Raw genomic sequence first — 12,640 nt, 5'->3', positions numbered from 1 at the left:
ACACAGAGAAACCCTGTCTCGAAAAACCAAAAAAAAAAAGATGATGGATAAATGGATGAAGGATGGATGGATAAACAGCAGGATGAATGGATGCATGGATGGAAGATGTATGGATAGATGGGTGATGGATAGGAGGAAGAATAGTTATAGACATCATATGGATCTGTACACATACATAGATTATAGATATTATTATAAGAAATTGGCTTACTAAAGTGGGTCCGGTGAAGCCATTATCTTAGCGCACACTCTGTTGCTATAACAAAATACCTTAGGCCAGGTACTTTATAAAAGATAGAGGTGGGGCTGGAGAGATGGCTCAGAGGTTAAGAGCACTGCTTGCTCTTCCAAAGGTCCTGAGTTCAATTCCCAGCAACCACATGGTGGCTCACAACCATCTGTAAAGAGATCTGGAGCCCTCTTCTGACCTGCAGACATACATGCAGACAGAACACTGTATACATAATAAATAAATAAATCTTAAAAATAAAAAAAATGAAAGATAGAGGCACTTTAAGCCTCCAGTGGCTGGAAAGTCAAGAACTTGTCACCAGTTTCTGTTTGGTTCTTGTGAGGGCCTCATGGAGACTGGCACCACAGTGTGGGATTCTGAGGGCAGTGTCACATGGGGAAGCAGGAAATGGGAGCAAGTCACAGGAAATGCCGGGCTTATTGATGGCTCACTCACTCAGACTCCCAAGAGCGAGAGCACACTCCTTGCAGAGAAGCATCAACTTGTTTTAAAGATCCAACCACCTGTGACCTCTGCATTGCCCCAACGATGACCAAGCCTTCTCCAGCACACGAGCCCAGTGGGGACCACACCTGGGCACAGCAGAGAATCTAATACGAAGCAGACAGGCCTGCATCCCCACCCCGGGCTGAGGTCAGTTCCCAGAAGACCAAAAAGCCTCACCTGATTAGGCCAGAGCCACTCGGAATCATATTCTTCTTGGATGAACTCAAAGACCTCTTTAGAGGGACTTTCTCCCCAGTCCCCTTCCCAGCCACACCTCAGCAAGTCACATAAACAACCAGGCCCCAGGCCTCAGCCTGCTGGGATGGCCTATGAAATGGTCCCTCACAGGGTATCACTTACCCACTCAGCTCCCATACACAGCTCCTTAAAGCATATTTACATACATACCAAATAAAGCCATATCAGGGTCATACCACCACTAAGCATAACACAGTCCATCTTTAGGCCCATGAAACTATGTAAGCCCATTCCTCAGAGATCATTGGTAGATGCTGACAATTCTTCCAGGTCCTGTAACCACAATATACCTAGCAATTTGGAGCACATCAAAAGAAAGAAAGAAAGAGAGAGGAGGGAGGGAGGGAGAGGGAGAGAGAGAGAGAGGGAGAGGGAGGGAGGAAGAAAGAAAGAAAGAAGAAAGAGGAAGGGAGGGAGGGAGGAAGAAAGAAAGAAAGAAGAAAGAGGAAGAGAGGAAGGAAGGAAGGAAGAGAGAGAAAGGGAAAGAAAAGAAAAAGCATAATTTGTCTGTTATCTTTGTTTATCTTGTGGGGTGGAGAGCACACCTGTGTCCTGGAGGTTAGAGGACAGCTTACAGGAATCAGTTCTCTCCTTCCACTAGGTGGGTTCTGAGTATTGAATTCAGGTCATCAGGCTTGGCAGCACTCACCCCTGCCCACTGAGGCATCTCTCCAGCCTTCTATGAACACATCTTATATTACTGATAAGGGCATGTGAGAGTGAATAAAAAATATTTAGGGGCTGGCACAATGGCTCAGTGGGTCACCAAGCCCGATGATTTGGATCTGATCTTCGAATCCACATGATATTGAGAACTGACTACCAAAAGTCATCTCTGGCCTCCACATGCATTCTATGGCATGCACACACACATACATTTAAAAAAAAATAGCAGCTAGGTAGAGGGCTCATGGGTAAAATGCTTACTGTGCCAGCATGAGGACCTGAGTTCAGTCCTCACAATGTGTATGAAAACTGGGTGTGTGGGCTGGAGAGATGGCTCAGCAGTTAAGAGCATTGGCTGCTCTTGCAGAGGTCCACCCAGGTTCCGATTCCAGCATCCACATGGAAGCTCATGACCATCCATAACTCTGGTTCCAGGGGATCCAACACCTTCTCCTGGCCTCCACAGGCACCGGCATGCATATGGTGCACAAATAGACACTCATGAAAACACTTACACACGTAAAATAAAAGTAGGTAAAATTTCAAAACAGTACAACAACAAAAACAAACAAACAAACAAAAACAAAGCAGGTGTGGTGGTGGGCAACTGTTGTCCCAGCTCTGGGGGAGGTGGAGGATCCCTGAGGCTCTCAGGCCAGCCACTGTCATTGGTAAGCTCCAGGTTCAGTGAAAGATTATCTCAAAAATAAGGTGAAGAGTGATAGAGTAACGGTCCTGATGTCACCTTCTACATGTGCACCCCCCAACATACATACTCATAATGTCAGCCACGTGATCGTAGCATATGTTCATGATGTGCTCTTTCACTGGTCCATTCGGGTTGCCTTTGCAACCTCCCTGCCCAAAGCACTGGTCCTGGCGGGTGACAGAGCCTTTATTTCTGAAGGCTTGGGGTATTAGGGACCCTGATTGCATTGGGTTCTTGGGGTCTCCCATTAGCTGTGACACAGAGAATGGAAGTACCCCAAGAGGCCAAGAGGTCCTCTCATACGCCAGGCATGGTCTCCTGTATTTGTTTTTGTTTTTTTGAGACAGGGTTTCTCTGTGTAACAGCCCTGGCTGTCCTGGAACTCACTTGTAGACCAGGCTGGCTTCGAACTCACAGAGATCCACCTGCTTCTGCCTTCTGAGTGCTGGGATTAAAGGCATTGCGCCACCACGCCTGGCCCCGAACCCATTCCTTCTCATTCCTATAGACAGCATCAACTTGCCATCCCTTTGATGGTTGGGATCAATCCCCCTTCCACAAAGGTCTTCCTTGGCTGGGGACTCAGGGCCAGAGTGGCACGCATTTATGCTCCAAACAATAAAAACATCATGGCTTGGTGTCAAAGCTGAAACTCCCTAGGTCATGGGATGAGTATGTAGTCTAGTTGGTAGAGTGCTTGCTTAGCATGTGTGAGACTCTGGGTTCCATCCCTAGTATCAAAAAAATCAAGTATGGTAGTGTATGCCTATAATCCCAGCACTCAGGAGGTAGAGACAGGAGTATCAGAAGTTCAAGGTCATCCTTGGCTACATGGTGAGTCGGAGGCCAGCCTGGAGTCTTATTGGGAGTTGGGGAAAGAAGAAAAAGAAAGGTAAGAAAGAAACCCACCAGATCAGCAGGGACAGAAATGAGGGCTGTCACTGTACCTGCTGTCCACCCATCACAACCACCCTGGCCACGGCCACAGGAACAGCAAGCCTGACCAAATAGTGGGGTGGCCTTCTGAAGACCCTGTGATGGGATCAGCCAGTGGCAATGCTTTGTGGGGCTGGCAAGGTCTAATGGGACAGCAGGGACAGAAATGAGCATTTTTGTCAGTAGTTGTTAAAGGGACATGTCCATGTATCACGGCCATGTCCACCCTGGTTCCTGGACCCCAGCATCTTGTCTAGGGAGACAGCTGCCCACCCTGGACACTGCATTAGAACATTAGACCTTGCCAGCCCTACAAAGCATTGCCACTGGCTGATCCCATCACAGGGTCTTCAGAAGGCCACCCCACTATTTGGTCAGGCTTGCTGTTCCTGTGGCCGTGGCCAGGGTGGTTGTGATGGGTGGACAGCAGGTACAGTGACAGCCCTCATGGTGGCCATAGTGGCTGGGTTAGTTACTTGTCTCATGGTTGTGACAAAATGCCTGACGAAGGCCACTTAAAGGAAGGGGAAGGGTTGCTGTGGCTTGCAGTTTGAAAGATACAGTCCATCGTGGCAGAGAAGGCATGACCTCAGGATCATGAGCTGGTGTCAGAAAGCAGAGAGAGAAGAGAACTTTGTTCAGCTCAGCCCATGGCATTGATGTCACCCACGTTCAGGGTGGGTTTTACCATCTCATTTAACCCCATCTAGATACTCTCTCACAGACATGGCCACCATGAGTCTAAACCCCGTCTACTTGACAATCAAGATGGGCTATCAGCAGGCCTGGGGAAGTGGTTCAATGAGTAAAACACTTGCCAAGCAAGTATGAGGATATGAGTTCAAACCCCAGAACTCATAAAAAAACAGCACAGTAGTGCACATCTGTAATCCACCTGCCTCTACCTCCAGAGTGCTGAGATTAAAGACATGTGCCACCACACCAGGCTCAGAGGTTAGAGTTCTTTCTGCTCTTCCAGAGGACCCAAGTTCAGTTTCCAGCACCCACATCAGGTGGCTCACAACTGCTTGTAACTTTAACTTTAGGAAATGGGATGCCCTCTGTTTCTGTGAGTGCGCGCGCACACACACACACACAGAAAAATAAATAAATAGATTAAGTATCATTATGGCTGTGATGTTTGTGGCCTTAAAGATAATGATGTGGAAGGCTGGGGCCCTAGTCGTCAACAGTGGCTGTGGTGGTGGCAGATGGCACCCCTGTGCACTGGCCACAGCCTGAGTGTGCTCACTAGTCTCTCCTGGTGTCTCCCCACTTAGCGGTAGAGGAGCCTGTACCAGATGACCGCTACCATGCCATCTACTTTGCCATGCTGCTGGCTGGTGTGGGCTTCCTACTGCCATACAACAGCTTCATCACTGATGTGGACTATCTTCACCACAAGTACCCAGGTGAGTCCCTCTGCCATCTGCACTGCCCTCAAAGGCAGCTCAGTACCCTCTGCCTGGGCCAGGGCCTTCTGGGAATCCCAAGGGGTGGGCTCCTGCTTGGAGATGTTGTATGGAGAGAACTTTGGATGTGGTTTTTGGGGACCCAGCAGGGAACTGTACCAAGCTGGGTGGATGAGTAACTGTGGCGTGGCCTTTATCTGGAGAATGTAGTTGTTACTTTCTTGTGGCTATGGTAAAAGGCCTGGCAAAAGCCACTGAAGGGAGAGAGGGACTTGTTCTGACTTACGGTTTGCTGGATGTGGTCCACCCTGAGAGAGAAGACTGAGAAGGCTTGGTGGAGGGAGTGGGGGGCTGGCTGGTCACATTGTAGTCACACTCCGGAAGCAGAGAGTGAGCTGGAAGTGGCTCCCCCTGTAAAATCCCAAGACCCTCTGGTGACTGACATCCTCCAGTGAGGCTCCACCCCCTAAAGGGTCTGCAGCCTTCTCAAACAGCATCACCGGCTGGGGACCAAGTGTTCCAGCGTGTGAGCCCATGGGGACATTTCACATTTAAACCTCGACAGGGAAGAAAGGTAGGCTATGGACCTACGTGTGGAGGCCGAGTTACCCAGGGACCAACATGGCAGGCCGAGGGACAACTGTCAAGTATGTGAATCTCCTCTCCTCAGGGTAGCCACTGATTCACTCTGAGCAGTCAGCCCCTGGGGGAGAGTGAAGAGTCCTTGCAGGGGTGAGTGCAGAGGTTGGGAGTCCCTGAGTCACTGTCCCTCTTATGTCCAGGGACCTCCATTGTGTTCGACATGAGCCTCACCTACATCTTGGTGGCGTTGGCGGCTGTGCTTCTGAACAACGTCGTGGTGGAGAGGTTGAACCTGCACACCAGGATCACCACAGGTACTCAAAGCTACCCTGTGCTGTCCCCTCCCAGAGGCTCCAAGTGCCTCCTAGCCCATGGCACCTGCCCACCCAGCTTCCTAGCCTTGTCTGTGAAACATATGCTTTTTCCTTATTTTTAATAATTTATTTATGTACATTGGTGTGAAGGAGTCAGATCCCCTGGAACTAGAATTACAGACAGTTGTGAGCTGACATATGGGTGCTGGGAATTGAACCCAGGTCCTCTGGGAGAGCAGCCAGTGCTCCCAACTGCTGAGTGATCTCTCCAGCTCCACACGTGCTATTTCTAGGACCACTGTGGGCTTTGCGCATGGAAGTCAGCATCAGGTCACTTGCCAGTACAATGGCAAACGCTTCCACAGGCTCTTGTGACCCCTAAGTTACAGCCCTAGATCCCTACATAAGCTCTCCCCTCTGTCCATCCCCCTGCACAGTGGCTTTCAGCTTCAAGGCTCAGCTCTGATGACTACTCCTCCAGAAAGCCCTCAGAATTTCCCTGTAGACTCTCCTGGAGTCTTCTACCTACCTAATATTCTGGGGACAGGTAGCCACAATGTCTGAGACATAGCTCTCTGGAAAGTGGGGTGAGGCGGCGAGGAGCGCCCACCTGGCGCTCACCGTGCCCCTCACGACTTCTCTGTTCCCTGCAGGCTACCTCCTCGCCTTGGGTCCCTTGCTCTTTATCAGCATATGTGATGTGTGGCTTCAGCTCTTCTCTCACGACCAGGCTTACGCCATCAACCTGGCCGCTGTGGGTACTGTGGCCTTTGGATGCACAGGTAGGGAGTGGGGCCAGGATGTACCAGAAGGGCTGAGCCTAAGTGTTCTGTAGCCCTGTTGTACAGGTAACACACTCTACAAGATGAGTCAGTCCAGGTGCTGACCGTGTGTCTATGAATACACCAGAACATGTGTACACACCACACACATGCACACACAGGCACCAAGGTGACTCTCATGTAGCACAGGTTTGGAGTGCAGCCCCCTGGTTTTCTTGAACTCCAGATTCTCCTGTCTCTACCTCCTTCATGCTAGGATCATGAGCATGCACCCCCATACCCAGATTATGCAGTGCTGGGCACAGAACCCAGAGCATCATGGATGCCAGGCAACCTCTTGTACTAGCTAAACTCACTCCCACTTTTTTACTGAGACAGTCTCGAGCAGTCCAGGCTGGCTTTGAACCCCTAATCCTGCTGCCTCCAGCTCCCAAGTATTGACATTATGTGTGTACATCCACACACTCAGCTCTCCCTTGCTTTTTTGGGGGGCAGGGGTAGGGGGTGGGTTTGAGACAGGGTTTCTCTGTGTAGTTTTGCACCTTTCCTGGAACTCACTTGGTAGCCCAGGCTGGCCTCGAACTCACAGAGATCCGCCTGGCTCTGCCTCCCGAGTGCTGGGATTAAAGGCCTGCGCCACCACCGCCTGGCTCTCCCTTATTTTTACTACATGGTCCAACCCCATCAGAAATGGGGCGAGAGCTGTGTTCCATACTCAGAGATTTAGGTTGACAGCCCCATTTCCACCGATAGCCTCTACCATCACTACTGGAAAAAAAGGCTGAGAGTAAGTTTGCCCTGTGTCATCCAGCAAGGGACATGTATCATCTCCACTTGCATCAGACAGTACTTGTCAGTGACCTTGAACCCCAGGGGCAGGGGAGTGGCTGCTCTGTGTGCTATGTTCAGGGCAACACTGTTTCCTTCCCATGTTGCTGTGTTAAGTCTCACTGCCGCTCTAGTGTTAGGCTCTCTGGGCACCTGTCCTCCAGTGCCAACACAGCACGGGCGGTCCACATTGCCTCTGTGTCAAACGATACCTGACCACTTCCTCCCTCTCTCTCTTAAGTGCAGCAATCTAGCTTCTATGGCTACACAGGATTACTGCCCAAGAGGTACACGCAGGGGGTGATGACTGGAGAGAGTGAGTATCGAGACCCCCAGGGGCCCCAGTCCGGGAAGCCTACCGGGCATGCCCTAGTTAGGGAAGTGTGCCAGAAAGCTCTACACATGCTGGATTGGGGGTGGTGACTGTCGATGGCAAGGGATGGCCCAACAGGCGGGAGGGCCACGTGTGCACACCTATGTGTGCCCGGGTCCTAGAGGGTGGAATTCCTTTGGAGCATGAGAGCCACAGTTCCAGTGAGTGTGCAGGTGGAGATATTTGCGTACCCACTGTGTGATTTTTTTTCCAGAGAGATGTAATCAAATGTCTGCTCGCTCCAGATAGGGCACCATTGGTATACCAAAACCCAAGCCACCCAGGCTAGCTTTGCCGCCCCTGTGAGTTTGTTAGGACTGACTTACAGGAGCATCACTGTGTTAATTCAGGGAAACTGTGTGCCTGGGCTCCTGGCAGAGCCTGCAGACAGCTCTGCCGCTGGCGGGAGACTCTCCTCCCCCCAGCGAGTGTGACTGCTTGGATAACCTTCCGGAGGGGCCTTGAGAATCTCATGTGGTTCAGCTAGACTTTTAATCTTTATTTCTTGAGTCTTTTGAACCTCCCTCCTTCCTTTAGGAGGGAGTGTTTCAATTTTAGAAATTTGCAAAATTGTGTGTCTGTGTGTGCACTCAGGACCAAATCCTCCTCAAATTCCCCCTATCCAGCACCACCTGACACCCTTGCTTATCACTCTGCTACTTAAACCCTTTTGTCTGCCAAGCCACACCCCAGATGCCCCTTTCTGATACCCAGCACCCTTGCACAAGTCTGAAATTTACCCAATGTCCAGACCTCAAAAGACCTCTGGACATGCCCTCCAGGAGGACTCCAAGTGTGTCCCATCCCACCCTCTATTCCATAGCTGGTCACAACCCAGCAAAAAGCTGGGCCCAACCATCATTATCCTCAGGGGCTGCTCTCTGAATCTCGGCTTCTTCTGCAATGTATTGCCTGGAACATCAAACCACACCACCTAGAGCTGACTTCTGGAAGGTGGTCAGCACACAGGTGGCTTTGCAAGCCAGCAGATTTTTGTTGTTGTTGTTTTGAGAGAGGGTCTCATATAGCTCAGGCTGGCTTCAATATAGCTGAGGATGACCTTGAACTTGTGATCTTCTTGTTTCCAACTCCCAAGTGTTGCGATTCCAGGCATGTGCCCCCTCTCTCTCTCTCTCTCTCTCTCTCTCTCTCTCTCTCTCTCTCTCTCTCTCTCTTCTTCTTCTTTTCTTCTTCCTCTTCTTCTTCTTCTTCTTCTTCTTCTTCTTCTTCTTTTTTTTTTTTTTTCGAGACAAGGGTTTCTCTATGTAGCTGTGTAGCTTTGGTGCTGTCCTGGATCTCGCTCTGTAGACCAGGCTGGCCTCGAACTCACAGAGATTCACCTGGCTCTGCCTCCCAAGTGCTGGGATTAAAGGAGTGTGCCACCACCACCTGGCCCCACCACACTCTCTTTACCAAGGGTTGGAAGTAGAACCCAGGACATCACACATGTTTAATAAGCACTCTACCAACTGAGTCACATTCCTAACCCAAACCAGTAGATTTTGTGGTGGAATCAGTGTGGCTAGCCCATCAGGATGGTGTTGGTGTACTGATTTGGTAGCCAAGAGCCCCTCAAAACAGACTTACTTAGAGCCCTGCCCATCTCCATCAGCTCATGGTGGACATGACTAGTCTTGCCCCACACTGCTCTGCAGCTATAGGTTAATTTAAGCAAAACTCTACCTGCTCTCTGCTGCAGTCCTGCCTGCCTTGACCCTGACACCCTCCTCCAGCCGGCCCCTGCTGGGGGTGGGGGTAAGAACCTTTCGGTGTTTCACACACACTTGTGACTGTTATTCACTTGGAGTGCTCACTCTCAGTCTGTGTGCCTGGCTCTCCAGTCCCCTCGCAGGGAACGCTACTCTGATCCTTCCCTCTGGACACGTCTTCTGCCACAGTGTACACCCTGTACCACTGTTGTGTGTTTCCATGGCTTATCTGTGGCCTCTCTCCATTAAGCCTAGGAAGGCAGGGCCTTGTGTCCTCCCAGGGCAGGACACCCAGCAAAAGCTCAGTGATGCTGCCCATGGTGTGAAATGATGGGGGGGGCGGGGGTTGGTGAGAGCATCAGCAGTCCTGGGGGAAGGAGGGCTGAAGCAGGCTGTATGGGCAGACAGGCAGTGAGTCCAGGAGTGGGTGGGGCTAGTGAGATCAGGCTCAGCTGGGCTGGGGGTCGGGAGATAAGACATAGGGGTGAGGGGCTTCAAGTGGTTGGGGAGGGCTTGGAGAGAAGTTGGGGCCTTGGACAGCATGGCGGGTGGGGCCTGGTAGGACGGTAGACCAGGTACTGTGGATTGGGACTGGAGCCGCGGGTGGATGGGGTGGGTAGGACTCAGTGAGGGCAGACTGGTGATGGATGGGATGGAGTCGGGGTAGGGGTGGTGTGGGTGAGAGAGGCCTTGGGAATGCTCAGTAGCCACTGCCTCACCTCCAGGCACTGCAGGGGTGATGATCTCTCTGAGCCGGATCCTCACTAAACTGCTGCTCCCGGATGAGCGGGCCAGCACCATCATCTTCTTCCTGGTCTCCGCGGGCCTGGAGCTGCTGTGCTTCCTGTTGCACCTGCTGGTGCGGCGAAGCCGATTTGTGCTCTACTACACCACACGGCCCCGCGACAGCCGCCCCATCCGGGCAGGTTACCGAGTGCACCACGATGTCGCATCAGGAGACATCCACTTTGTAAGTGCCGTGGCCTGGCCTGGCCTCATTCTCCCACACAGGTGTCTGAATAGTTCCTTGTTGGCCCCATGATCTCAGGCTGCAGGCTTGCTTCTGTACTCTGAGACATTCCATCCTGTGGGCTGTTTCAGCCTTCCAGGGCACCATGGATAGACTGTGGCCCTCCACCAGCTGTGGCATCCCACATCTGTGGCCCAAGGCTCTCTTTAGCTCCTGTGACCCACCTGCTAGGACACCCTGTTGGGACAGCAGGAGGTGATGTTTTTTTAGCTATGGCCAGAGAGAAGAGCCCAGGGTGTGTGGCAGATCTCCAAAGCCTGATGGGGGAGAACCCCAGGGCCATGAAAGTGGGGTCCAAAGAAGTCCAATAGATGGAAGGCAAGGGAATCCTGTGATGAACTCCCTTCCATCACAGCTCAGGGGTGCCTCTCCGTGAGGCACAGATCACCCAGCACAGACCACTGCTCCAAGGATGGCCTCAATACCCACTCCTGGAGTGGTTGGCTGTAGCCTGGGAAGGCCAATTCACAGTTCTGGAAAGCTAGAGTGCCCTCTGGTGGTTATATGCTGCATACCACCTCCGCTCTCACCCACCTCAGGGCTCAGAGGAGGCTACCCATGGTGACTGCAAGCTGGGTGGTGACTGCTTGTCCCTTGACAAGTGCACACAGTAGGTGCTGACTGAATGTCTAGATGACTGTGGCTATACCATTTGCCCTGGGTACCTGGCCCATGACTCCCATCATCCCCTTCTGCCCAGGAGCACCAAACTCCATCCCTGCCCAGCAGCAGGTCCCCGAAGGACAGCCCAGTCCATGAGGTGGCCCACAGCAACAGTGGGGCCTACATGCGTTTTGATGTGCCTCAGCCACGAGTCAAACGAAACTGGCCCACCTTCAGAGGTCAGTATGAGGCACTGTGGGGCTGTCACCCAGGCTTGAGTCAGCAGGGGACCCGTGAGCACCAGCCTCTAACACGCCTCAATTCCCCTAGCCCTGCTGTTGCACCGGTACGTCGTGGCGCGGGTCATCTGGGCCGACATGCTGTCCATTGCGGTAACCTACTTCATTACACTGTGCCTGTTTCCTGGCCTGGAGTCCGAGATCCGCCACTGCGTGCTGGGCGAGTGGCTGCCCATCCTGGTCATGGCTGTGTTCAACCTGTCAGACTTTGTGGGCAAGGTGAGACACAGGGTGGCTTTGGGGAGTCAGTCCCAGGAAGGCTCTGGTCTTTCTGGGGCAACCCCAGACTGAGGGTTCATGTGAGTTCCAGGTGGGGAGGGTGGAAGCCATGGAGTACCGGCACCTCTAACCCTGACCTGTGGAGTACAGGCCCTGCCTGGTTTCTCCGGCGTCAAATGCATTTCAGGCTAGAATCAACCCCAGTTCTCCTGCCTCACGGTCACTAGTGGATCCCTCTGAGGATGATACAGGCACAGGCTGCCAGCTGAGCAGCACATCTGTCACACAAGTAGATGGGATTGGTGATCAGAGGCGGAATGGGACCCCAGCCACCCTGCAGCTCAGATGAGCCACGTCTCTTTGTGGTCAGTTTTGCTGTTACTGTGTTTTATGGAGTATGGAGGATGAGACCCAGGGCCTTGCCCTTGTCAGGCAAGCATTCGACCACTGAGCCACACCCCCCCCCAGAATCCCCCAGTGAGGTGCTGGGGGAGTGGATCAGCAGCAGAGTGCTTGCCTGGCACATTCCAGGTCTCATCCCCCATCACCAGTACTGAAGAGGGGAAAAAGTACATGCAATGCTTTGGAGGGCCTTGCAGAGTGAGCTGGATGGAGCCATAGGTGCCGGGGGACAGGCTGTACCTTGAGCGTCTGGTAGAGAGGCAGGCTCCTGGCTCGGTGGGTGACTCACACTCGCTGCTCCCTGCAGATCCTGGCGGCCTTACCCGTGGACTGGCGGGGCACTCATCTGCTGGCCTGTTCTTGCCTTCGTGTGGTCTTCATCCCCCTCTTCATCCTGTGTGTCTACCCCAGTGGCATGCCTGCCCTCCGCCACCCTGCCTGGCCCTGTGTCTTCTCGCTGCTCATGGGCATCAGCAATGGCTACTTTGGCAGTGTGCCCATGATCCTGGCAGCTGGTAAAGTGAGCCCCAAGCAGCGGGAACTGGCAGGTAAGACTCACTGGCCTCAGGGACCTAGTGCCCTTCTAGAAAGGAAATTGAGGCCTGGAGAAGCCAAGGGCAGCCAGTGAGTGAGAAAATATATTTGGTCCCAAGGGTTAAGTGAAGTAAGTTGTAGGTATAAGGACATCTATAAGTAACGTCTTTATTTCATTCATTCACTCATTCTGCTGCTACTTGGGGAGCCTGTATGTCCGGCACTCTCCTGGGCAGTGGAGACAT

General features: G+C 52.3%; 1 protein-coding gene across 2 annotated transcripts in view; it reads left to right on the top strand.

The window, feature by feature from the left end:
* The window catches only part of Slc29a4 (solute carrier family 29 member 4), a 32,272-nt gene that overhangs the window by 16,713 nt on the left and 2,919 nt on the right, over positions 1 to 12,640 (top strand). For both annotated transcript variants that reach the window (XM_028887404.2, XM_037198431.1), the window contains exons 3-10: positions 4,589 to 4,720; positions 5,503 to 5,616; positions 6,270 to 6,398; positions 7,468 to 7,542; positions 10,034 to 10,278; positions 11,039 to 11,180; positions 11,272 to 11,459; positions 12,169 to 12,409. In XM_028887404.2, the coding sequence (XP_028743237.1) occupies positions 4,589 to 4,720; positions 5,503 to 5,616; positions 6,270 to 6,398; positions 7,468 to 7,542; positions 10,034 to 10,278; positions 11,039 to 11,180; positions 11,272 to 11,459; positions 12,169 to 12,409 (1,266 nt within the window). The remainder of the gene's footprint in view (positions 1 to 4,588; positions 4,721 to 5,502; positions 5,617 to 6,269; positions 6,399 to 7,467; positions 7,543 to 10,033; positions 10,279 to 11,038; positions 11,181 to 11,271; positions 11,460 to 12,168; positions 12,410 to 12,640) is intronic.

The sequence above is a fragment of the Peromyscus leucopus genome, chromosome 23 (genome assembly GCF_004664715.2).
Source record: "Peromyscus leucopus breed LL Stock chromosome 23, UCI_PerLeu_2.1, whole genome shotgun sequence".
Classification (NCBI taxonomy): Eukaryota; Metazoa; Chordata; class Mammalia; order Rodentia; family Cricetidae; genus Peromyscus; species Peromyscus leucopus.
This window is presented reverse-complemented; position numbering and strand designations above follow the sequence as displayed.